We start from the raw sequence: 27,883 nt of genomic DNA, 5'->3' as shown, positions 1-27,883 counted from the left end.
ATAATTTACTTTTGAAATATATTGGGCACATGAGGATGTCATTTCCACTCATGTGTATTGTGATATGCCTTCCTGGGTTAAAGAGAAGAGGGATGAGAATTACAGCTGGCTTGCCTGAATTTGCAAATAACCCTGGGCATAGCAGTGGGTGTGAACTGAGCTCTCAGATGAATAGCATTCATCATCTCTCATGTTTGCTTGTCAAAATAGGAGAAAAGGTTGCAGATTGTTGCTATCGGCAATCGTGAGCCACTGAAGGTTTTAAAGAATGGGGTGACATGATTAAAATTGTGTTTTTGAAACATAGCTTCAGTAATAGAGTATAAGCATCACGATTAGAGACGCCTACATAGAACAAGAGATGAATAAATCATTCCCCCCAAAAGAAAATGTTCCAAGTTGCTTGAATCTCAGGCGATACTAGATTCTCCTCTTGCTTTTGGCTTGTCCATTGGCTGTCATCATTCAGTATTTACTCGCCCATGTCTCAAACATCTGCTTAGACTCACAAGTGAATCTCAAAGTACGTATGACAAAATAGGTATTTGAATTCTTTAGTAAGATTCTCAGAGCTCAGAACCATTAGAGTTAGACAGAATTCCACAAAGGAATAGATAACATACTATTCATAGTCTTGTCACCAAGTCTTACCCCGGACTTGGCCACCATATGGCCAACTGGGTGCACTGAATTCCTTTATTCCAATCTCTATTTATTGTTGCATACTAGCACTCACACACCACTATAATCTTGTAATTCATGTATACTGACTCTTTTTACCACCTAGAACAGCATGAACCATAGTATGTGGATACTTCACAAAATGAGTATTAAGCAATCACTCTCATTTAAGATAATAGACACATGTACTGGCTCCTACACCTAAATGTACTGAGAGCTAAGTGCTCATAAAGTGCAGAGATGCTAATTCTGTGTTCAAAAATGCATTGTTTGGAAGCTAAATAAAAATAGCACATAAAATGTATTTACTAACGTTAAAGATTTTATTTTAAATATAATCATGTAAATAAATATAACTATTCTAAATATTGCATAAGAAACCTCAATCCGGCTATGAATGAACAGAAATATCATGTGCTGCTAGACTGGATAAACTAGATTGGGCAATGATTCCTGACTCTATGTGTGGGTTGCTCTAAATTTAGATAGCAAATAATGAAGTTATTTTAAGCTTGATTGCTACTTTTAAAAAATCTTAAATTTGAGAACTTCGTGGAGGAAGCGATTTTTAAGAAAATAAGGTAATATGTTAGCCCTTGATCCTAGTAATATTGATTCAAATTCATTGTGACTTGTAAAACATTATTAAATGTTGTTCATTAGCCACCTCTTGAAATTTTATAATTTTTTCCAAGTGACACATAATACTGTTTATAATAAACAAATTTTATTACTTTATGAAAATAAGTTTACATTCATCATAAAAATAAATATATGGCTTCATGCTGTTATTTACTAAAAATATTACTAGCTGCTTGAAAATTAAACATTGCCACTAAAATTACATCAATAAATCACTAAAAGAATTTCACACCTTTCCTTAAGAGATTAGTGTTTGTGATCAATGTTCCTTTCACATGAAATTATTAATAAGTATTTCAAAGGGCATTCATTCGTCTATGTTATATAAGGACCAGCAGCTAAGGTCGAAAAACAGGATTCAAATCCAGAACTACGACTTAACTGTAAGGTAACAAGCCTCTCCATATTTAACCCTAAGGAAAAAAGAGACTAAAAAAATCACTAGAGCATTTCTGTAAAAATAAAATGCCAGGGTTGCTTTCTGTATACTTGGAAATTATCCATTATTAAAGAAAAGATGCTCTGTTTTGGACAGTGTTTTTCACCAGAAGTGACAGCAATAACCATAATTAAGTAAAACTACAGGTGAAATATTTAATTCAACACCAGAAGATAGTGGTAATGGATTGTGTTTCATTTCATGGGAGTGAAGTGGGAAAAAGTGGTAAGACACAACCATGGCTTTAAAAGCATTGGTATACTTAAAGGTTCTTTAATTTTTCATCTTGGTCAAATTTTGGACAACATTTGAACATATGACAAAGGCAATAAACTACTTTGTGTAGTTACTGTAATTGTACGCTGAAATGACTGGATGATTGGAAGAAGTTAACCTACCCATCTACCTACCTACCTCCCAAGATAGTTAATTTATATTTTTATGAGATGCAAAGTAACAGAGATTAGAAACCAAGAAAGAGAAGCAAGTCTGTCTGGTTTTGCATCTTGTTTCCTTAAGGTGTTGTGCTTTAGCATATAAATTAACCTTCCTATATCTCAGTTTCTTCTCTCCAAAATGAGTATATGAAGAAGGTCATTGTGAGGATTAAGTGAATTAATGTATTGAAAATACTGTGATTCAAAACTATTACTATATATTTGTTGGTACTTTCATCCACTTCATGGAAGAAGATTTCAGCTAATAAATAAATATTTCAAACTTGAATTCTTTGAGATTTGATTAGATATGTCTTTAAGATTGTGATTAGATGTAATGAAATATGTCATAAGAATGGACTCAAAATTAAGAATACATTGATGAAAGGACTTAATGAACAACTTACTGAATTTTAAATATACAATCACTTGAGTTCACTTATTGAATCAGAAATGTCACATAAATGTGTATGTACTTATGACATCCAGAGCTTTGTAATATATGCTGAATTAATCTTCTCTATGATAGGATAGGTTGTGCAATAAAATTTGTCATCTAGAACCATCTGTAGCTTCTACAGTTTAACAAGTCTAGTCTCCAGAAAGTAACTAGTATAAAAATTTAACATCTTATTTCTACTTTATTAATGCTATCCCAATATAGATAATACTCTATGATAGAAATCAAACTAGGGCAACTATGAAAAGGAACTCAAGTTTGAATATTTTAATACATGTATTAAATGTCATATACAACCACCATGGCAGATCAATGTAAGTGATCAGACACTTGGTGAGCCACAAAACTCAATGAGATTATGACACTGCCAAACACTTTCTCAACTACTAACTGAAAGCATGTAGCTTTTCTACACATTTAAAAAGAATTGCTCTTTTTTTGAAATTCTATATTTTTTATTCCATATTCCTTAAAGATCCTTCAGTCAGTGGGGATGTAGGAAAGTTTATTTGTAGTTAATACCTAAGACAAGTAAATATTATTTTGGAACTACTATCAGAAGAAAAAAAAGAGATGAGATCGTATAATACAATTTGAAAAGATAAAGTGATTAAAAAATGAAAATCTCTCAGGCTAGTGGAAAAGCCCCAGTTCTAAATTAAGTGGTCTAAGGTACATATTTCTGAAGAGTAAAATATTATCTCTCCTTTCATTTGATAGCACACTTTATTTATACTTCTAATGAAAATGGAGGATTTCTCTCTAAATAGCATTTCATATAATGTTTACCCTTTTAACCATGGGAGTTTAATCACTTTTAGGGACATCTGGGCATCTCCAAGATTGAACTAATTCTTATCAAAAATATTCTTTTTGTTATTCAGGGAGCAAATAAGTAAAAAATGTTAAAGGGCACATTAACAAATATTCAGTAGAGTTCAGAAGTAATTACTAGCCCCTTATGAAGTTCTTAGAAATATCTTCTTAGGAGATCCTAATATACTATGCAGTTACTTGAGCTGATCCCAAACTTTGGCAAAGTTGCAGGGTGTAAAATTAACCCACAAAAAGCACTAGTTTTTCTGTATGCCAACAATGAGAAGATCAAGAGTGAAATCAGGAAGGCAACTCCATTTGTAATAGCTTTAAAAATGTAGATAGCTTTGAGCAGTATTGCCATTTTCACAATCATTCAGTACATGCATAATGATTATTCAAAAGCTGAAGAAAGAGTTGGAACATTGTAATAAAACAGCAAGCAAAACGTGGGAAAAAAGCAAATATAAATTTCACAAGAAGATACCATAAAAATTGCTCTTTGAAATGCTGCTTTAGAGAAAGGAATTTATATCCTTACAGTAGTATTTATTTTTCAGAATCTCAATACAACATGATGCTAAGGTGATCATAATAATAATTATTTTCTAAATATCATAACAATTATTAACTATTATTTGTATGCACAGCATTTGTACACTGTTCAAAAACACTTTCCTCACACTTTCTCCTGACTCCCACTTCAACTTATGAAGATTACACTGTTGTACTTCTCCTTTTATTAATGAAACAATAAAGCTTAGAGAGTTGTTGCAAGAAATTGACTTATCAAGACACCACAGAGCAAATGGTAGAGCTATATTCAAAGCTAGGCAGACAGGCACCGTGGTCTGGAGACTACTACATTATACTCTCTCCACATAGTGGTTTCCAAATTTTATTTTGGCCAAATGTAGACTCGCTAATGGGGATCTTGTGGGCAGACATTTGTAGTCTTAGAGGAACAATGAAAACACAATACTTAAAACATCTTGTTCTAAAGAATGTTAAGGACTTTCTCACCTAATGAAAACTGGTAATGTTATTTTACTGTGGTCTTAATGTGGCCTGGTATGAAGTGGAGAGAGAACTGAATTTTAAAGTCAGTGCCATAGTGTGGAACCAAGTAGAATTCTGACCAAAATAAACATCCAAAAAATGGCATGTTTTGAAAACTTTATGTACAACACAGTCACATTCAGAGATTTCAGCTGAAATATTAATTTATCTGGATGAGATCTATCAACACAATGTGTTTCTTCACATATGGACATTTCAATAGAATCTAAAGTACTATTACTTAAAGTGCCACTTTGTTAGGCTGTACAGGTACCAAGAACTGTGCACACAGAAAAAATTCATTAGACTCCAACTTCTAAGTAGTGAGGGATGAAATCTCCAGAGTAAAACACTTGAACTGGGCAAGCAAGTCAACCCCACTCTGAAAACAACTCTATTGAAATTTGGGAACTTGAGTGTTTGTAGTGGAAATCATAAAGTCCACATTTGTATTCAGACTCTGACCTCAGTCAGACAGGTTAACTTCCTTTTGACTTCACTTTCTTCCTTTGAAAATTAATGCCTTAAGCATGTCTGAAACTTCTGAGCTATAATATTTAAGCAACACAGTCGTCTTTAATTTTTGTTTCAATAAAATGTCATATAAGCAGTTACGTTCTTCCGTATAGCAAATTAAGTACATCAAAAGACAGTTAATTTCTCAACTTTGTCTGGAGTAAAGAGAGCAGACAAGAGAGACAATGGAATATTATCCATCAAACTTTGCCTATACTTAGAAGAATACACACAGATTAAACTACTAATAGATTTTGTTAGAGCATTTTATGTGAAAAACAGCCTACTTTTTTTTTTTTGACAATGAAGGCTCTTCCTAGAGATAGGTGTTCCTCTGGCTTATTCAACAGTGTGACACAGCATCAAAAAAAGTTAGTGCACTGTTTAATAGCAAATAGTCAGAGAGAGCTAGGAAAAATGATTTTAGAAGTAGATTCCTTAAATACGATTTTCATTTAGTTACTTTTTGTTTTGAGGTTCAAGTAGTGAAATGTATTCAAAATGTCACTTCTGTAAAATAAAAAAGAAGTCACTTCTGAAAGTATATACATGTACACTTTCCCTCTGTAAATAGAATTTGTGGTGTCTCGGCCTCACTGATCTATTAAATTCAGTGACATGTACCCATATATGAAATGAAACAAGGCTGCCCAAACCAGATCCTAAAGAAACATTTCTCTCCTGAGCATCATTCTATAACTATACTGGAAGATATCAGGAGAGATGACAAGCAAATATATTTCCCATATTTTATTAATTTCTTCAGAAAAATAAAGGTTTCAGAAATACAATACCTAATGTGAAACTCTAATCTGTACATTGATACTCATCCAAGGGCTTCGATAACATTTCAAATTGAAGACTAACAAAGATGAGTCATTGAATAGGCATGCTGAAACTCTTAATTACTTTATGCTTGCCCACAATACTCACAGTACTCTCACCAAAAAGGCCCTTTTGCCATCCATATTTCCATGTTATAAGGGGTACAATCTACTGTCTTTAATATAAAGGCTCAGATAGACACTCCTGGGTAGTAATGAAGTAGGCAGAGGCATGATAAACTACTCATCTAGAGGCAACTTTCACAGATAACAATTCCATTGTTCTTCAATAGGATATAAAGCATGTTCTTTTCCTGAACACCTTGGTTAAATTTCTTAAGCAAAAGGCCCAAGGACTACTGCTTGACAAACATAAGTTCTATTAATACAGACTTAGAATGAGTTAGAAAAGGCTGATCCTGTCAAAATAGGAAGAGTTAAGTTGCAGTTAACATCTCATAGGAAACCATTAGGTCAGTCCCAATGGACCATGCTTGAAACTTCCTTGTGAGCAAAAGGCACCGCATGCTAATTTTTTTCAATTATAAATAAAAATCAGCTGGGTTTTGAATAATTTATGGCTTCCTGCAAAGCTGAATTTGAAAACATCAAGCTGGCAGCCTGTGCCATTCTAGCCCACGCATGGACAGCTGCCATGCAAGCATATCTGTTACTTTTTTGGAGATTATCTCCACATGCTGTATTATCTGGCTCTCCACATTAGCAAGTAACATGAAACACAATCAATATCACAGAGGCCACAACACAATTAAAGACAAAGATGAGGCATCTATAGCTTGCTGGTATAGAAACCTGAAGGGAATAAGGTATTGTCCTCTAATTATGAAAGCCAATCCTGGTTGGAAGTAAAGATAATCGGATAGTTATTGACTAACTTCAGGTCCCTTCAGAAATACATACTCAATTTTCCAATTAAGATAGAAAATGATAATGGAACTTAAGAAATCAAAGTCATAAAAAATGACTACACTTTACAAGTTATTGGGATAAGAATGTCAGAAGTATCATTCCTTTCAGAGGAATTTAATTACCCTAAAAGAAGATAATGCATATGCACTGAATACACTGGAATTTACATGTGAGTTTAACTTCTTTGTACTGAGCAAAATGGAAAATGTTGACTTGTTATAGTGATTTTCACTGTCTTTTTTTTTTTTTTGTCGGTTGTGGGGCTTGAACTCTAGGCCTGGGTGCTGTCTCTGAGCTCTTCACCTCAAGGCTAGAGCTCTAGCACTTGAGCCATAGCATCACTTTGGGCTTTTTCTGCTTATGTGGTGCAGGACCTCATGCATGCAAGGCAAGCACTCTACCACTGAGCCACCTTCCCAGCTCCCTTCACTGTCTTTGAAAGCATGCTTCACAGAAAGATCTTAGTATTTTTGGTCATTCTAGTTCTGATTCACTCATTGAACAACCAGTGAATTTATGTGGTATTGGTATCTGATGACTCAACTATTCTGTATAATGCTTTTTTCCTAACAAATCTTTTTCATTGGTGAGTTTTTATTCCCTTCAGATTTTGCTAATGTGGATTGCACTCTTTCACACTTTATTTCTAAAAAGAAACCCTACACGCACCTCCTGAGTGTTCTGGTTCCCAGGTGCCTTCGTCAGGCTTCTGTAATGAGAAAACTTTGTTCTCTGCTGGCCTCAAAGTAGATTCTAGTCTGTGGAATTTGTGGATTCTGTCTCTGACAAGAATAGCATTGTCCCGCTCCCCGTGTTCTGTACCCTCTCTCGCATCAGACCGACCAAGATCCTTCTTTTGGACTACGTTTGCAATCTCGGCTACCAGGTCTGACTCTGATTCTGCCTTTTCTGTAGGATTATACTTGTGCACATGAACAACATCTTCCCTTTCTCCTAGCAGCTTGGAAAGGAGTGAATAGAAATCACCTGTGGGAAAAAAAAAAAAAGAGACAAAGAGGTGGAGGGTTGATAAGATGGCAAAATTGACAAATGTTGGTGCCTTAATATCATCTCTTGATTCTTCCTAGTAGGTGAGTGACAAGGTTGTTCTTAGACTTCAAATATAAGAAAAGAAAAAAATCAGAATTCCTGTAACTGTGAAAGAATAACATACCCTTACATTTCATTAACACAACATCTACTTTTGTTATTACATAGCATGTTGACTGACATTTGTAGAACAAAATAATATACATTGCAATTGCATGGTATATTTCAACTAAACTGCTTTCACAGTATAGTTAAATTGATATGGAAATTGAGAATGCATCAGATTCTTAAAGTACTATCAACAGCCACATTAAAGAAAATGAATCTTCACAAGCTGTCTTTAAAATGCCTTCACAGGTTGTGTTAAAAGTCTATTAAAGTATGTATTTCCAAACATTCATAACTGGCTTAGGCATGTACATGCTGCTAAAAATATTTTACTAAGAAATTGGTTCAAGAGCTTAGGTAGTCTTTCCAGGATGATGGTAATGGATCCTGTCATGTTTACAAAAAATCTTGGCTTAATAAATTCCAAGTAGGTTTTCAAATTTTCTTTAGTGAAATCTTAGTGAAATCTTTAACCAGAAAATAATTACCAAGTAATAGAATCAATCTCCTTAAAATGAAGAAAGTGAATTCCAGCTCAATAAAACTTTGTAAGTCACCATACCATCCTGCCCCACAGAAAAACAAAATCCACCACTAAATTCTTCTGCTTCATATACTAAGCATAAAGAGTTTAATATGATTGTACAATAAGACGTTTCATATAACATTAAAACATAAGGTTCCAGATACAGAAGTCGTAATTTATAAAGTTGGATCAAATCAGGCTAACAGATGAAGAAAAGAGGGTCAGGGCTATGTATACTCAGTTTTGTCAGCAAAATTCTGAAAGCTGTAATAAAATACAAAATGTACAATAAAGTGGCTCCACTGAAATAATTTAAAATTGTCATTGTTTAAGAGGGCAAAACAATATTAAAAAATGCAATAGCCTTAAGTTACATTCAAGTTTCAGTGAGCCTATGAGAATATTCCAGAACATCATTTCTACAAATAAGTCCTGGTGTAAGAAACCACTAGATGGCCATCTCTTATAGTCATATGCAGAAACCAGAAAGAGCTCTCTTTCTTTATCTCTGTCTCTGTCTGTCTTCTGTCTGTCTGTCTCTTTCTATTCCTCCCTACCTTTGGCATACCAGAGTTTGATCTCGGCCTTGTACTTCCGAGGTAAGACTACCCAGCCCTTATGAATACAACGCATCTTGATCAATGTCACCCCTTCCAACATTCTGACCCATATCTCCCAACCTGCCCCTTCCCTCACTTTTTAAAAATTTTGTAGGATATACATTGAAATCTTTACTGCATTCTGCCCACTCCCATTTCTCCTCTTCCTCACAGAATCTTGCTAAGTTTTGCCTGGCTAGCCTTAAACTGTGATCCTCCATTCTGTGTCTCCCACGTAGCTGGGATTATAGCTATGAGCCACTGCACCTGAATAACACTTCAATTATATAAAACAGAAATGCTTTAAGTCTTTTAAATATAAATTTTACTGAGTGGGTTTAAGATGTGGGAAACATAATTGTAGCAGCAATTAATATTCTGAAATATGAAAAGCAGCACAGTGGATGCGTATGTGAACACTTCCATTGAAACTCTGGTCTTTAAGTTGTGTGATTGCATTAACTAGTTGCTGGCTCAGTGGACATTTTTCTATTTAGCAAGGATAATTTATGATTTCCTGGTCCCAGTGTGGAAATTTCTCTGGTTTACTTTGAGAATCATAATGAGAATAAATTAAAATAAATAGAAACATACATTGAACATCTGGCAGCAAGGGAAAAATACAGTCATAACATTTAATACATATCCTACAAAATTAAGAAAACTGAAGGAGGGTAGAGTGGGGAGAGATAGAGAAGAATAATGAAATGCATTGCATTCATGAAATGATTTGCTGAATGGTAATTCCGATGTACAACTACTTAAAGAGAATAAAAAAGTCAAACAGCAAAAAAAATTAAGCAAAATAATCTCTACTTGTTAGATAAAAATATACAGGTTTTAATTGTGTCAGATGTTTGACTTTTAAGAATGATCACAATGCTTGATAGGAAATGGACTCATTACCTTGCTCATGTACCTGTAATTCCTCTGTACAGTATCTTTACAATAAAAATACATATATAAAAAACTATTAGTAACTTTCCAAAATAAAAATAATCATTTATTGACTCTCCTTGGCTATCACTAGTACATAACCAACAGTTCTTACACAATTTCTATGTCCATCAATGTTTTAACTACTGACAAAATATGCCAAGGGACCAAGCTAATAAGATGAGAGCCTAGAAACACATTGATTAATGAAGAAGCTGCAAAGGAAGGTTTTAATATTTTTGTTTTAAGACTCGGACATAACATTTTCTCTTCTGGTAAAAGTCAATTCGTTGTATGGATTGTTGACTTACTACTCATACACAATATTTATACTCTAGCCTAAAAGAAGCAAACATAACCATTGTGTCCAGTTCTAATATCACAAATGACCTGAACTTTATTACATTTTTGACTTTTATAGTACTCCTTGGGTTGAATAAACAATCAGAAATGGGATTTAGCCTTCTTAAGAAAATGAAGAAAGTATAAATGGAAGAATATAAAATAGGAGAATCTTTTAAAACTACCATGCATTCGGATATATCTCAGAAGAAAAACAACCGTGTGATAAACACGCATTCATATCTGCCTATTCCATTATTAGGAAACCAAAACATGATTCAGCCAGCTTTCCAAAGCCTTGAGGGTATTCAGAATTGTGCTTGATAGATGAATTCAATAAACAAAGACTTGTGAGTGGCTCATAAATCATAACAAACTGATACAATTTTAGTGAATAAGACAACAAAACAGAATGTTATCTTCTTTAAAACCACAAGCTAAGTGGCATTAGGAATCCATGAAATTAGCTAGGATGAGTCTAAAATCACACGTTCTTTGACAAGGGATGAAGGGAATGTCTTATCCTGAACAAGCAAAGGAATATGATTTTTCGGTAGTAAGTTCTGCCTTTGTGTCCCTCTTCCCACAAACATTACCAACTGTTAATGATTTTAAAAAAAAAAACCTTTAATAGTATACAACTGTGGTTTTAACTTGCAATCTTGTTCTCTTGAATCTGCTCATTTGATAAAACATACCAAGGGTAATTCATTTTTGTTAGCGTAAAACCACTGTGAAATTATCCTGTTTCACAGAAGGTGCCTGAAGACCTTTAACTGTCTGGGGTCATGGAATGTTTTCCCTCTGCAAATTGTATTTTTCTTATATCCTACAGCTGACTTGGGAATAGAATACCTCATGCTGACCTTTGAGTAGGGAGATTGATTAGATAGGGCACACAAAGACTACAATGGGAAGAGTATGGTCCAAACCACATAAAACAAGTTAAAGCCTTTCCTGAAGCAAAAGAATTGTTATCCAGCATATTACATACAACGATATGGCCATATTGGTATTGTAGATTTCAACTTTCAATTTGTGGTCTCAGTTTTTTTTTATTGTGAGAATACTGTACAGAGGAGTTATAATTACATGAGCAAGATAACGAGTACATTTCTTATCAAGCATTGTTGTGGTCTCAGTTTTTAAGGACATCAAATCATCCTGATTATTCTGACAGGAGTACAACCAGCACTGCTGTGATTTGGAGAATCTTGGTTGCAGGCAGCAGAGCTCTGATACTACCATACTCCTTTTTGAGAAAAACCTTAGGCTATATTTTGGACGTAGGAAACAGATAAGAAATAATAATGCTTCTGAAATAAAGATAACCTTTAAAACATGTGTTAGTTTCTTTTTTTTTTTTTCTGCCAGTTGTGGGGCCTGAACTCGGGCCTGGGCACTGTCCCTCAGCTTTTCAGCTCAAGGCTAGTGTTCTACCACTTGAGCCACAGTGCCACTTCCGGCTTTTTCTGCTTATGTGGTGCTGAGGAATTGAACCCAGAGCCTCATGCATGCAAGGCAAGCATTCTACCACTGAGCCACCTTCCTAGCTCATGTGTTAGTTTCTTAAAAGAACCAACCACAATATATAAGTGAGAGATGTATATGTGGGGTCTATGAGATACAAATCTTGCCTCCTTTTCCCAAATAGCTTCCCAGGATTCAGCTATTCCTCTGTTGGCTTTACTATTTCATTTCTAAAAGTTATTACATATGTAGTTAATTCTTCACTGATAATGATTTTATACGACGGTAGACATGTCTGTTTCAGATATTTATTGGTGTCTCTGTGCATGGACACAGGCATAACTGACTTGTCCACAGATGAACTCAATATATATAGAAATAGATTATTTTTGGGCTGGGAAGATGGCTCAGTGGTAGAGCGCTTGTCTTGCATGCCTGAGGCCCTGGGTTCAATTCCTCAGCACCACATAAGCAAAAAGAAAAAAAGCCGGAAGTGGTGCTGTGGCTCAAGTGGTAGAGTGCTAGCCTTGAGCTGAAGAGCTGAGGGACAGCGCCCAGGCCCAGAGTTCAGGCCCCACGACCAGACCTCCCCCCCAAGAAAAAAAATAGATTATTTTTAAATCAGTAGAAATTATACAAGTATTAACAATTATTCTCATAGGCTAGGATGGAGTTTAATGGGATAGCATTTCCCTAGATTGTCTCCAGCCCTACACAATTATTCCTGCTAATCACCTTTACTCTTGTAGGAAGTAGTCAAAATAAAAAACAAATAATCAAAATACTTTTAAACGTACATGCTGGTGTGCTGTCGCACACCTATAAATCCAGCATACAAGAGAGGCTGAGGTAGAAGGGTAGCAAGTTCAGGGACAGCAGAGGCTATATAGTGAGTTCCTGTCTCAAATAACGGGGTTGTGGGGGGAGGATGTAAAAATGAGTATTCATCATAAGCTGTTAATATAAAGTGAATATGTATATTTGTATCTAAAATATTGTGCTATATGTCTCACTATTGTGTATATTTCTCACTATTTACACATACAATGCATGGAAAAGATTGATTTTTTACTTTATTCATATTTTAGTTATCTTCTGTAATAAATATAACTTGTAAAACTCTTGTCAAAATAAGCCTTTCTTAAAAAACAAAACAAAACAAAAACACTTGCAGACTTCCCTTATAAGCCCCATTAAAATGTTTCCAATTGTTAGTTGATCCAAGACAACTTGGTGGGTGAAACTGTCAAATAATGGTACTTTTTGATATCTCAACAATCCAACTTTGATAAAGAGTGGGATCACTTGCCTTAGACCAAACTTTGTTCCACTGGGAACAGATGAAGACAAAGATTCTGGGGAAGGTCAATGTATTTGAGCAAGTAAGGCTAGGAAAACACCACATGGAGTCACAAAACTCAGATGTCTTTCAAATGCCAGCTGGTATTGAATCAAGATTAGTATTCTGGAAAAATCCTTTATTATTTATTTATTTAATTAATTTTGGATCTGGTTGTGGGGCCTGAACTCTGGGCCTGGGCACTGTCCCTCAGCTCTTCAGCTCAAGGCTAGCACTCTACCACTTGAGCCACAGCACCACTTCTGGCTTTTTTCTTTTTGCTTATGTGGTGCTGAGGAATCAAAACCAGGGCCTCATGCATGCAAGGCAAGCACTACCACTGAGCCACCTTCCCAGCCCACTGGAAAAATCCTTTAAAAGCCAGCAATGTCAGTAGGAAGAACACAAAAGAAAAGAAAGCATTTATAATTCTCATAGAAACAAAGTGTTATGGAAATTTGTGTTTAAAATATCACTGATTCTCTTTGGATTTCATTCTCCACGTTATACACTCATGTGACTTCCTGTCCATCTGTGCCCAGCTACATCCTTTTTATGGAATACTCATAAGCAGCCACATTCAATTTATGGGATATTATAATTCCACTCCACCCTAAACACTCCTCATCTTTACTTAGCAAAGGTGGTACATATCTTACTTTTATCTTCCTACTAGTTTTACAACATTAAGATAGGAAGTATGTGTATATACTTTTCTTTCTCTCTGTATATGCATATGTATATATGTATGTAGACACCTATATGCATCTCAATATGTGTGTATGTGCATGTGTGCTTTACATTATCCAGGTAGAACTATTATATTGGGAACAGAGCTGGTCTCTGGGTACACATTCCCTAATGTTGTGCCCATTCCCTAATGTTTCCTTTTCTTGCCTCACAACTGTTCTGTTTCCTATGAGAGTTTGACAGCTTCTATAGATCCAACATGGATGGTACCTGTTAGTTTGACTAGCATGTGGAAATGATTTCAGGACAGTTACTTATTGGAAGTAAAAAATCAAAAGTATTAATCCAAACTGGCGGGACACATGAAAACAAATTGCTGTGTCAAAGAACAATATAAGGTGATTGATTAAGTTTAAAGACTTCCTTTAAAAATAAACACAGATGGAATGATTTATTTGAATGGCTAAGAGTGCTCCCCTCCTATTACTTATTTGGTCAACTTGAATTCCCATGGACTAAAAGTAATAGCTATTTCATACAGATATCTTGAGAACAGAATATTCCTCTTTCAATAATGAGAAAATTTGTCCTGTTGTACTATAAGTGATAGATTGATCTCATTAGTGCATCAAAGGAACTACCTGTATCAAGGTGTGTTTTGTACATTTCCATATTGATCTTCAAATTTTAGGTTCTTGGTCTCCAGGGACCAGAAGATTAACACACAGAGTATACTGAAATGGCATTGCCGAGTATTGACTTCACATAGGAGGTGATGGCTGCTGGATGGATCCTCCACTTCCATCACACGAGCACCAAAGCTTATTGTCCACAATATTAAAACTGGTAAGAATATCAATACTTTTCCAAATTATATTACTTTAGCTATAGCATTTTTTGTTCATAAGTAAAAGAAGATAAGGAAATCACTTCACATATACTCATAGAGTTCCTCCTTGTAAGAGTTTGGGTACATTAAAAACCACTATACATACTATTAAATGCAAAACAGTAGATGGATGGAAAAATACAGAAGCGTTTCAAAGCATTTGGTACATATGATGCCTTCCTACTATAAGAAAAGAAGAGATTAAATCTTACATTGATAAGAAATGTACTCATTACCTTGCCCATGTAATTGTAACCCCTCTGTACGGTATTTTCACAATTAAAAAAAAAAAAAAGAATTACGTTGGCTTGCTGCCAGTGACTCAGGCCTGAAATCCCATCTACTCAACAGACTGAGATCTGAGGATAGTGGTTCAAAGCCAGCCAGAGTGAGAAAGTATGTGAGACTTTCATCGCGACTAACCTACCAAAAAAGCCAGAAGTAGAGGTGTGGCTCAAATGGTAGAGTGCTAATCTTAAGCATAAAAGCACAGGGACAGCACCCAGGCCCACCACACACACACACACACACACACACACACACACACACAGTAGGTTTCTAATCTTTCAGAGGTGTTAATTTTTCCCTTGATCAACTCAAGGAACCTCAAAAGGTAAGCCATCATCCAGCATCAGTTTCCACAGAAATACAGTATTTTATGACACCACAACTTTTAAATGACAGTCCGTTCTATAGTTTCCTTCTCTCTGTATGACAGTATTTGGAAGTGAAGTTTAAGATAACTCAAATTCTTTCAAAGACATACATTTTTATATTTTAAACTGTGCCATATCAAATAGTTCACTGTCAAAGATGAGCAGATTTCAGTACAATTATTGGAAACATTATCAGTGTTACTATAGTTTGGATGCCTAATGACTTCCTAGTTAATCATATGTAGATGACTGATAAATTTAGCTTTTTTACTCATTAGCCAGCTCATTAGTGCAAAGTCATCTCTTTAAATGGATTTAACACACAGAATTTTAAGCTAAAAATATTTTTAAGAGCCTACTTTTGTGGGACAAGATGCTATGGAATACAATCTACAAAATTTTAGATCTGTTACATGATACTTTTTCTTATTTTTCTTTCCGAGTGCTCTTTTCTTTAAAAAGTTTAGATTCTTTTTGCAAATAAAATTTGTTCAAGAATCTTTTTTTTCTTTTTTCTTTTCTTTTCTTTTCTTTTATTTGTGAACATACTGTACAGAGGGGTTACAATTACATGGGCAGGATAATGCATACATTTCTTACCAAGCATTGCAGCCTCCTGTTCAAGAATCTTATCTTAGGCCTATACTTAATACATTTTGGAGAATTCCAGGAGTATTTGAACTAGGGAATTTCTATATGTTGTCAAGAGAAAATTCTGCCTATTTTAAAAATGCCTTATATTATCTGGAAATAGGTGTTTGCATTATGATTAAACTGATGCTTAAAAATATCATATTTAGGCAGTAATATACTCCAGCACCTAATCAAAACACTATCTTCTAAACAGCAGTCTAGAAACCAAGAATCAGGAGAAAAATTTTTGTGCTGTATAAGACAAAGGACCATCAAACACCCTCTACTTTTGTTTGTTCTTTGGCTTTAAGTTTGTTTTCAGACTGGATCTCGTGATAACTTTGCTCTGATGCCTTGTTATGGCAAACTTCAACTTCTGCTTTCCAATACCTAGGATTAGAGGCAAATTGTATTTGAGATAGACTCTTACTAACTTCTACCAGTGTTGGCCTTGAACAATGATCCTTCTGTCTCTTGTTCCTCAGAAGTGATACTTTCCCTTGCTGAAGGCAGAGAACAATAACTTACAGACATAAAATACAAACTCAATTCTTAATTCCTTTTTTTTTTTTTTTTTTTGTCGGTCTTTGGGCTTTAACTCTGGGCCTGGGTGCTGTCCCTCAGCTCTTCAGCTCAAGGCTAATGCTCTACCACTTGAGCCACAGTGCCACTTCTGGTTTTCTGGTGGTTAATTGGAGATAAGAGTTTCACAGACTTTCCTGCCCAGGCTGGCTTTGCACCTCAATCTCAGCCTCCTGAGTAGCTAGGATTACAGGTGTGAGCCACCGGCGCCCGGCTTCAATATTTCTTTTCTTTTGAGCCTCACATATAAAAATCAAACACATCATATCATATACGCAGAATTTAAATGGCAAAGATCATTAGATTTCTGAGAGCTCAATATCTAAATGAGAATATGTATTTATATATATATATATATATATACCCAGTCCATTTGCATGTTTGTAGTATACACAAAAATTACAATATTAAATGAATTGAAACAAAGAAAGAAAAACCATACAGGGATAAATTAAACTAATGAATTCTATTTTCAAGTCCAACTGCAATACTTGACCATTGCCTCATAACTTATGCATTTAAGAAAACAGCAATAATAAGGTTTGAGGCTGATACAGAGAGAAGAACTAAAATATCCCTCTAACATCATGATTTCATTGCCTATTTAGATACTGAATATTTTTATAGGCCTAGTTACCAGAATAAGCAAACATACCCTGGTCCAGTACTTCTTCTTCTTCCCGTTTGGGTTGCTGTAGTAAAGTAGTCTTATCTTTGTTCTCAGGTTCTGTGAAAAAATTTAAAAAAATGATATGCATAACTTTTCAGTTTATACAAACTACCTGAATAGTTTATAGTTATTATGTCAGAAATGTAAAATAGTATCCAGAATCTTGTGTTTATTACAGCATTAAATTTTTACATGGTAGACATGCTCTAATGCACACTCTTTACTATCCACAGCAGCATTACTAATTACCTGACTTCTGATAAAATAACTAGGTCAACTGCTTTTTAAAATACCTTATAGATGGCATAGAATTTTAATTTTTAAACAAATCTACTCATACCTTTAGTTATATTTAGCAATATTTGAAAGCACCTTAGAAATTTTAAAGACATTTTCTAAAAAGTATATTGGTGTCTTAATAAATGGACCTGATTGCTGTGTTACCTCCTCCCATGAAATCTCTACCAGGAAGAAACAAGTTGTTGTACTGGCATGTTATTATTGGATTTGCAAAACTCAGTAAGAGCTCCCTTAGCATACTTCATGCAATTAAAATATGGTGTGGATTTTGTGATATAAAGTTAAAGAAATGAGAATCAATATGAGCATTTAGTAAATGAATAATGAGGTAAAGAACAATTTTGAGAAGGGGACCAATAAGGATAAGACTAGTAATACCAGTAATTGTTCTTTGCCTGAAGAGAATCATGAAATGGATAACTCAGGATATGGCTGGAGATGATATTTTCATGGAAAATAGCACATTTCAGAGCACAGAGTAATTTGTGAATTCCTAAATTGTGGAAGTCATTGTTGGTTACAGGAGTTTTGAGATGAGGAAATCAAAAAACAAATTAAATGAGGAAAGATGTATATTTGAGGGGCTGGTCCTCAAACCTCTGTTTTACTCTTGGTCAAAAATCCTTTTCCTTCTTGGGCTGGGAAAGTGGCTCAGTGGTAGAGTGCTTGCGTTGCATGCATAAGTTCGATTCCTCAACACCACATAAGCAAAAAGAAAAAAAGCCGGAAGTGGTGCTGTGGCTCAAGTGGTAGAGCATTAGCCTTGAGCTGAAGAGCTGAGGGACAGCGCCCAGACCCAGAGTTCCAGGCCCGCGACCAGACCCCCCCCCAAAAAAAAATCCTTTTTCTTTAATGTTTTGATGGGGTCGGGGGTTCATGTCAGAGAAAAGAGAGAGTGTATGAAAGTGTGGCAAGGTCATGGTATGAATGAAAAAGGGAATAAAAATGATTTGAAATGTGAATTTGAATTCATATTTGAAATATGAATTTTTTTGGGGGGGTCTGGTCGTGGGGCCTGAACTCTGGGCCTGGGCGCTGTCCCTCAGCTCTTCAGCTCAAGGCTAGCGCTGTACCACTTGAGCCACAGCGCCACTTCTGGCTTTTTTCTTTTTCTTTTTGCTTATGTGGTGCTGAGGAATTGAACCCAGGGGCTCATGCATGCAAGGCAAGTACTCTACCACTGAGCCACCTTCCCAGCCCCGAAATAGGAATTCTATAGTCAGCAGTACACAAAAATATAAAATGTAAAATCCTCCATTACTTTATACTAAGCACCCAACTCACCATGGTGATGCCCATGCATCATGCCCATGTCAGACTTCACAGGAATGGGAACATTGGCCTCTGGGGGAATCATTCGGAACATCTCTGGCGCCACGTTCTGTGTGCAGGTCATAAAAGACACTGCATGCTTGGCTTCCATGTAATACATGATGTATAAGTTGCACATCTCATCACTGGATGTCCCACTGCAGGCAAAAAGAAAGGATATATAACTAATAGCCATTCACATACAATGCATTCTTGTGTGTGTGTGTGTGTCCTAATCCTATGGCTAGAACTCATGGCCTGGCCATTGTCCCTGATCTATTTTGCTCAAGGCTAGCACTCTACCACTTTGAGCCACAGCTTCATTTCTGGCTTTTTGGTAGTTAACTGACATAAGAATCTCATAGACTTTCCTGCCCAGGTTGGTTTTTAACCAGAATCCACAAATCCCACCCTCCTAAGTAGCCAGGTTTGCAGCTACAATGCATTTTTTAAAAATTCATAGTTTGTTTTGTGGCTATGATCAAGTGTGAGAGCTACAATGCATTCTTAATGCAAGACAGAAGGTGCCTAGAAGATCTTCCAGCAATGGATTCAACAATGGGAATATAGGCAGTTATTTTATTTACACCTATCTAAGTTTCAACGGCAAAAAAAAATAGCCATTTGTAGTTGTTCCATGGATATTACTAAGTACTTCAGATGGAAATAGCATCTACGGAGTTGAGTTATACCTTCTGTCTTTTCTTATGCTTTTATTCTTAATTTTCTTCATTTTCTAAAACCCATCATTTAGGCATGTACTTTTCTCAAAAATTATCTTTATTCATTTAATAATGATAACATTTAAAACATCAATAAACCATCATCTCTCTTTTGCAAGCCTTTACATGATGGCTTTGTGACATAACAAGTCTTGAACGTTAGTTTCAGTTTACTCTGTCCTTTACAAGTCAATGAATCAAGTGCTCCATAAGATATCACAAGTGCATCTCTAATCTCTGATGTTTCAATGACATTGCTACAGTAGGGCAGAAAGAATGCCTGAGCAGTGATCTGAACGAAACCAGCCCTGATCTATTCTGAGGGCTCAGATTTGTTTGGAGTAGTACTTACAGTTAAATGACTTAATGTTAAAGATAGATTTTTTTTAAACAGTAGAATGAGTACTTCCAAGAAAAATATTCCAGACAGGAGAATGAGCATTTCCAAGAAAAATATTCCAGGAAACAGAAATAATATGTAAGAGATTATAAATCATGTTTTCTTCTTCCTCAATTTACATGGATTACTGTTAAGTATTCCAAACTCTTTACAGTTATTCATAAGAAATATTTTTCATACCCTTACAGAAAGGACCCTTTTGTATTCCCATGTTGTTCTGGCAACGGAACATTTCCTTCTAGTTATTAGTTCTGACCATTTTTAGCGAGCCTACACTAATCAAAAACAAACTATGAGATGGAATATTTGCTCTGCAGACATACGTCAGTGTTGATTTTTCCAGCCCTGTGAGGCAGCCCCCACTTCCTCTCCATAGCAACAGCCATGACATCAGTGGGGGGTGGGAGGGGGAAAAGAAGGGGGGAGTCTTTTCTAAACAGAAATTTGATTTCTCCACACTTTCAAAGTGTAGAGCACCCGAGGGACCTCAGGATTGAGTCCTGCTGTGAGAAGCTCCATGAATGCTTTAGAAAGCACTGGACTTCTCATGTTGAATCTGATATGTGTCTCTATAATTGCCTCTCCTGTGTAATAGAAGCAAGCAGGAAAGTGCAACCCCAAACAAACACCTGTGTCCTATATCCATCCTCACGGTGTCAGAACACAATTCCCAAGAATGATATTTTGACAATTTTAGAGTTGGTCCGAAAATTATGTGCTTTAAAAGAAATGGTTGGTGTCAAAATAATAAGCCAGAGACTCTCCCTATATTTTCCTTTCTCTCCCTGTTTAGTGAAAGTATACATGGACAAGAGATTAGGGAGAAAGAACAGGAATCTAGGATGTGGCTCCTATGTAGACAACATTGAGTCACTTTGTAGAGAGGTAAAATAAAATCAGTTTAAGCATCTTAATAAAAGGAAGAAATGATAAATGATAACTGACAAAACATGAAATATAGGCAAATCATCCTCCCATATTTTATCTGTTTGGGAAAAATAATGCCTATTCTTTTTCCTGAGAAGGAATACCAACCCATAACATATGCAATACATTCAGTATCCTGATCTATTTCCTTATTATTCAGAAGGGAGACTGAGGAAGGATGATCAGATATTTGAGACCAGCCTGTATGACATAGTAAGAGATCATGTCTCTGTCTCTCTGTCTCTGACTGTCTGTCTGTCTGTCTCGCTCTCTCTCTCTCTCTCACACACACACACACACACGAAGCCAAAAATCAATACTGAAATCAACAAAACCACATCAAGCAAAGTAGCTATTACTGCTGGTTTAAATGCAGTTGATTCCCTGGGATAGTCTGTTTTCTTTAGCATGAGTTCGGTTAATATGTTCTGTAAGTCATCATGTTGCGTTTTTATAAAATACAGAGATGGGGGAATGCTAGAATTCACCTTTCTTATTTTTCTTCTAGAGCAGTACATTCTAAACTACTTAGAAATAAATCTTTGTCCTCAAAATGCTTATAAATGTGTTGAGAAAAAGTTATTTTATTAATAAACATAGAAATATTGGCTTACTCAAGTTAAATAAAATTCTGTACTGCTAGATCCTTTAGTATATTATGTGTTCATAATGAAATGGGGGACAGGTGGATCTGTAGGCACCTGCTAAGTCAAGCAAATTTGACCTGGCTTCTTGTGTTGCTATACATTCTAGCACATATTTAAGGAAGGTTGCACTATGATACTTATTACACACTTGTTTAGGAATGACAATTTTAAAAAAGTTTCTTACATAAAATAGTTTCTAGATATATGTAAAAATCTATTGTTATTTTTAGAGAGTGTCAAGTAAATTTTCACAATAGAGGTGTGTTCACTTAGTGTAGGCTCATGGAATTATCCAAATATATGAACTATGTTTATCACAGCATTATTTACCATAGCTAAGATATGGAACCAACCCAGATGCCCCTCAATAGATGAATGGATCAAGAAAAAAATATAAATATATATAAATCTTTATATATATATATATATATATATATAATGGAATTCTATGCCTCATCAGAAAGAATGACACTGCTCCATTAGTTAGGAAATGGAAAGACTTGGAAAAAATTATATTAAGTGAAGTAAGCCAGGCCCAAAGAAACGTAAGTCCCATGGTTTCCCATATCTGCAATAACTAGTATATGTCTAGAACAAGCCAAGAAGGTAAAAAAACTATGTACATTTGACCATATAAGATGTTAAGCGAAATGAATCCCAAGAGAGGGATACAACTGGTTTTACCTTGGTTGCTATTCTTCTTAGTGTACTTATAATGTACTATGTGATTTTTTTTACATTTAAAAAAATTATTTATTTATTTTTTATTGTGAGAATACTGTACAGAGGAGTTACAATTACATGGGCAAAATAATGAGTACATTTCTTATCAAGCATTGTTGCCTCCTCTTTGTTTCCCCTTCCATTCCCTTCCCATACTCCCCCACCTTCCCCCACCCATTCCTCCCCGTTCCCCATGCCAAAGTTGTGAAGTTCATTTTCGACATAACTTTGTACATCTCATTGTTGCAATGGGTCCACCTGTATCCCTATTTAAACGATTTTTTTTTGCCCTTCCCCTCCACAAATTATACCAACATCAAATACAGTGAAAGCAGTGGTTTGTTTCTTTTGTATATTCCTCTTCCATGGTATAACTAGTTTTTACTGTATTTAATGTCGGCGCCCTGCATCTTGTATATACACTTTTCTAATTTGGGGAGGGGAAGGGAAAAAACAAAATGATTAAATAGGAATACAGGTTGACTCATGTAACAATGAGATGTACAAGACACTATGTTGAAAATGAAATTTACAACTTTGCCAGGTGTGTGTGTGTGTGGGGGAAGTAGTTGTGGAGGTGGGGAAGGCAGGGATGGTAGGGGAAAAACAAAGGAGGAGGTAACAATGCTTGATAGGAAATGTACTCATTACCTTACTCATGTAACTGTATCCCCTCTGTACAGTATTTTTACAATAAAAAAGTATTAAAAAAGAGGAAAAACAAAATTGTAAAAAATAATTATACAAATAAATGAGTATTCAGACATATAACATTTTATCTACACATAAACACCAAATACTTACTAATATTCTTTCTACCCATCTACTAGTCAATACAAACATATAGTTGAGATTCTACAAAAAAAGTCTTATGAAGTTGGAAAGCAACAAATATCACAAATTTCAAAGTAACTGAATAGGATGTCGTATTAATATATTACTGCAAATATAATTTTGGTGTTTCTAGATTTTCAACATGGAAGACTTGGTTTTTGTTGTTTCTTGTTTTTGTCTGTCTGGGCTGGTTTTGAATTGTGATCCTCAGATTTTAGCCTTATAAGTAGCTAAGAACATACAGGTGAGGCATCAACACATGGCTTCAAGGTCTTGCTTTTGATACGCATTTGAAAAGAAAGTACCAAAAGTAAAGAGTAAACTTCAAAGACATAAAGAGCAATCGGTTTGCAAATAAGGGCCTAGACTGACATATGTGTGCTAAATGGAATTATCAACTATACAATGATCTGGAAAATAATTTACTCAATCAAATTAGTGACTGACCGTGTTTTAAAACAAAATTATACGACTAGTAATTTGATGGAATATAAAATAAGAAGCTTCACAAATTTGGAATAATTTTAACACTATTTGAGGCAAAGGTAGCAAGTACTATTTTAGAAATAGTACAAGGTTAATGTTTGCAAAATGCAGTTGAGTATTTCTAAATAATAAAATATGTTTTCATTACGTATTACTAAGGGTTGTTATTTTAATCAATAAAAAATAAAAATATAAGCTAATATACCAACTTACTTCCTCTAAAGTGAATTATCTTGCCATAAATAAAATTTGCTTTTGAGAAAAATCTATACATATATTTGTAAAAGTATACATACATATACATACATACATACATATATGCAATACAATAATTTAATACCATGTGTTAATTTTATAGACACATAAATGTGTTTATCTCTAAATATGTGATTTGGTAGGACATCCAAATCAGCTCACCAATATAGTTCCTTTAATGTACCAATTCTATGATACAAAATTTAGTTGATTAAATAATTTAGAAATCTTTGCTGTCACAAGGAAAGTTTCATTGAGAGAGCTGAATAAAAAGAGGTTATACGTTACTCTTTCTTTTCTATAATTGGACCTGTAGTCAAGGTAACAATGTTCTATGTGACAGAGAAACTATCATATACTAAAAATACTAGGATTCTAATCATTCTTAGTAACAGCATCACAGTTTGACAATTTTATTCCACAGTCATTCCTCTCTCTTTCACTTAAAAAATACTCTCACTTTATACCAGAAAAATTCCTTTCTGTATTTTAAGGGATAATTTTTGACACATCTATGAACATGTACGATTCTACTCTGAGAACCTGAATGATCATTAACATGCACATTCAAAGGGGGGTTGTGTTTGATATGGAACCAACTGGGTGAAAACTTCTTTCACCTGGATTCTTAATCTAAGTACCTTTATATCTGCCATGGCTTACTGAGCTTGGAATAATAAATGCCAAGAAATAAATGTTGAATGAAGAATAAATAATCTTCTTAATAAATGCCCCCAAATTATTATGACATGATATATCAGATTGCTAAATAAAGAGTTAGGTCAAAGTTATATAATTTCTGGCACTTTTCTCTATATCTTCCTTGCATGTCTGCCTGTCCATCCATCCATCCATCCATCCAGCTATCCATCTATCCAGGCATCCATCCATCCATTCAATGAGGATTGTAATTATATTATTTTATAATATAAACAAATAGTAAATAAGAAGGCACCAAGTATTCTGAAATGTAGCATTTTAAAAACTTCAAATAGTGTTTTTTATCATCTTACACTATAAATAACAATAATGCTCCTAGCAACATGATTCTCTTATCCCAGTTTATGCCTCTTATAGTCAACAGATGTTAGGCTTAAAAAAAATAAGCAAACTATGTAGTTCTAATTTTGGAAGGAAAATGAAACTTTAAAAAAGTTATTTACAAAACGTTTGTTTCTTAGGAAAGCTTGTGCCACTTTTAAACTTATACAATGATTTATTTACCACATAGTCTTGCCCTTTAAAGTAATAGACTTTAAAAGGTTGACAAAAGTAATATCTGGTTGTTTGAATTTTTTAACACATTGTCACATTCTTTTATGTTCATTTTCTCACAAAATCACTCATTTCAATTGAAAACATATGATCAGCAAAATTGACCAAAGTAGCAAATATTATTTGCTTATTTACAAGAACTAATTTGAAATTTTTAGCCTATAAGCTTTTAGGTTGACTAGTTGACTTAATTATTTTAATCAGTTGACTTAATTAAATTCTGTTTATTTTTGTTTAAATTGACTAAACATTTGAAATCAACATAGAGAAGTGTCATATTGAATATCAAATATGTAATGCAGTCAAGCACAAAATATTGCTACTTCACAAAATAATCATCATTAGCACAATGTTTTCAGTCAAACTGAGGTGTGGTATCTGTCTAAAATGTGTTGTTAATATTTACTATTTTAAAAGAAATATATTTTGATAAAATTTTACCATGAAGTATATTTATTAATATGTTTTGTCCTAAATCCTACTTAAAACACATTTTATTATTTTTGGTTAGTAAATCATAATTGTATACACTTATGGGGTACAATGTGATATCTGGATATATCTGTATAATGTCAAATAATTGTCACATAACACCTTGCATACTTAGCATTTTATTGGTGATATATTTGAAATTGACTGCATTATTTGTTTAAAAGTATGCATCATGCCGGGAGCTGGTGGCTCACGCCTGTTATCCTAGCTACTCAGGAGGCTGAGATCTGAGGATCGCGGTTCAAAGCCAGCCCGGGCAGGAGAGACCGTGAGACTCCTATCTCCAATAAACCACTAGAAAACCGGAAGTGGCACTGTAGCTCAAGTGGTAGAGTGCTCGCCTTGAGCTGAAGAGCTGAGGGACAGCGCCCAGGCCCAGAGTTCAAGCTCCACGACCGACAAAAAAAAAAAAAAAAGTATGCATCATTATTGATTATAGAAATAGAAATCAAAATCTGTTCCTTTTGTTTGACTGAAATTTGCATCAGTTGATCAGCAGCTCCCATAATCTCCCCCCACCACTATTCTATTCCCTGACTCAACTTGTTTAGAACCCACAGAAAAGTGAGATGATGTACTATTTTAATTAGCATAAAGTCTTTCAGATCTATTTATCTTGTCACAAATGACAGGATCCTACACTCTTTATGAAGGCAGAACAAATATGCATTTATATATACATATACATACTAACTATACACACATATATACCCACAAAATTACACACATTGGCATGTAACTATTAAGTTCATAAATCCATCTACGAATAGTAGTATTTTAAATGTATTCTTGACATGAGAAAATAAATCTCTACTTTTAAAAGCTTTTATTAAATTAATTTTGACTATTTCACATAAGTAAAATTTTCTCTAGGCCCCAAATTTTCAGCTTACTACAGAGTTTAGCTCATTTTGTATGGAAGAATTGTAAGCTGGAAACCTTCCACTAGCAACACAGTGTTCAGGTAGCTACAAAGCTAATAAAAAGGTCTAAAATGTGAGGCAGATAATTCTCCCAGAACAAGGAGGGACCATCTTGCCTTGAGCTCTGTGCTTCAGGCTTTAGGCTGGAACCTGTGGCCAGCCAAGGGCATGTTTGTGCTATGTGGGTTAGAAGGGAACAATAGAGAGGGGGAGATTCAGAGACTAACTTTTAATTTAATAGATAATATAAAATATCACTTTCTCTTTTATTACTGGGTGTGTTTTCAAACATAATCTTGTAGTAATTGATGATAGTCATACCCAATATTTACAAAAGAGGTGTACTACTACTAATATCCTTTCTCTAGAACTAAACAGAAGGCAAACAACAAGTACTAAAGTGATACAATTTTAGAAGTAATTTTATTAATGTTTAAATGTATTCAAAGTTGTTTTAATAGTTTATCATTCTAGTGGAAAATTGCTTTTGTAGTATGAATTAAATATTCAGAATTCAAAATTACCCAATACCATAAGTTCTTATTATTCTTTTCTATTTCACTTATATTATAAAATTTTTCCTTCAGCCCACAGGAGAACGTAAAAGGATGGATTTTTATCATCATTTTAGGTGTTATTTTAAAGCAGAATATACACTTTAGAAAGACGAGAATTATTCTAGACTCATAAAACTGAGAGAGGCCTCCAGAGACCACTTTGGCCTCCTGTCCTAGTACTGTAACAAGCCATTAATTTCTCTGGCTGAAATTACCTCCCAGAGGAAACTGAAAAGGCAGAATATGCCAAAAGTTATAAGCTCCACACACAAAAAGTGGTAGAGAACTCTAGGCAAAAGTTCTACTTTTTCTGGGCATGGGTGGCTCATGCCTGAAATTCTAGTTACTCAGGAGGCTGAGCTCTGAGGATAGCGGTTCAAAGCCAGCCTGGGCACGAAAGTCCACGAGACTTTTTTTTTGTTTTTTGGCTTGGGTGCTGTCCCAGAGCTCTGCAGTTCAAGGCTAGCACTCTACCACTTGAGCCACAGCGCCACTTCTGGTTTTCTGGTGGTTAATTGGAAATGAGAGTCTCCCAGACTTTCCCGCCTTGGTTGGCTTTGAACCACGATCTTCAAATTTCAGCCTCCTGAGAATCGAATGAATTACGGGTGTGAGCCACTGGTGCCTGGCCAGTGAGACTCTTATCTCCAATTAACCACCAGAAAACCAGAAGTGGCGCTGTGGCTCAAGTGGTAGGATGCTATCCTTGAGCTGAATTGCTCAGGGACAGCACCTAG

General features: G+C 35.0%; 1 protein-coding gene across 6 annotated transcripts in view; it reads right to left on the bottom strand.

The window, feature by feature from the left end:
* Positions 1-27,883, bottom strand: part of Pam (peptidylglycine alpha-amidating monooxygenase) — a 163,904-nt gene that overhangs the window by 40,816 nt on the left and 95,205 nt on the right. For 5 of the 6 annotated variants that reach the window (XM_013022047.1, XM_013022050.1, XM_013022048.1 and 2 more), the window contains exons 12-14: positions 18,879-19,063; positions 17,280-17,351; positions 7,474-7,791 (exon numbers count right to left, since the gene is read on the bottom strand). In XM_013022047.1, the coding sequence (XP_012877501.1) occupies positions 7,474-7,791; positions 17,280-17,351; positions 18,879-19,063 (575 nt within the window). The remainder of the gene's footprint in view (positions 1-7,473; positions 7,792-17,279; positions 17,352-18,878; positions 19,064-27,883) is intronic. The other variant, XM_013022053.1, reaches the window with a different exon arrangement.

Source organism: Dipodomys ordii, unplaced genomic scaffold, assembly GCF_000151885.1.
Source record: "Dipodomys ordii isolate 6190 unplaced genomic scaffold, Dord_2.0 Scaffold59, whole genome shotgun sequence".
Lineage (NCBI taxonomy): Eukaryota > Metazoa > Chordata > Mammalia > Rodentia > Heteromyidae > Dipodomys > Dipodomys ordii.
The sequence above is the reverse complement of the archived record's forward strand: the minus strand, read 5'-3'. Positions and strand labels throughout refer to the sequence as shown.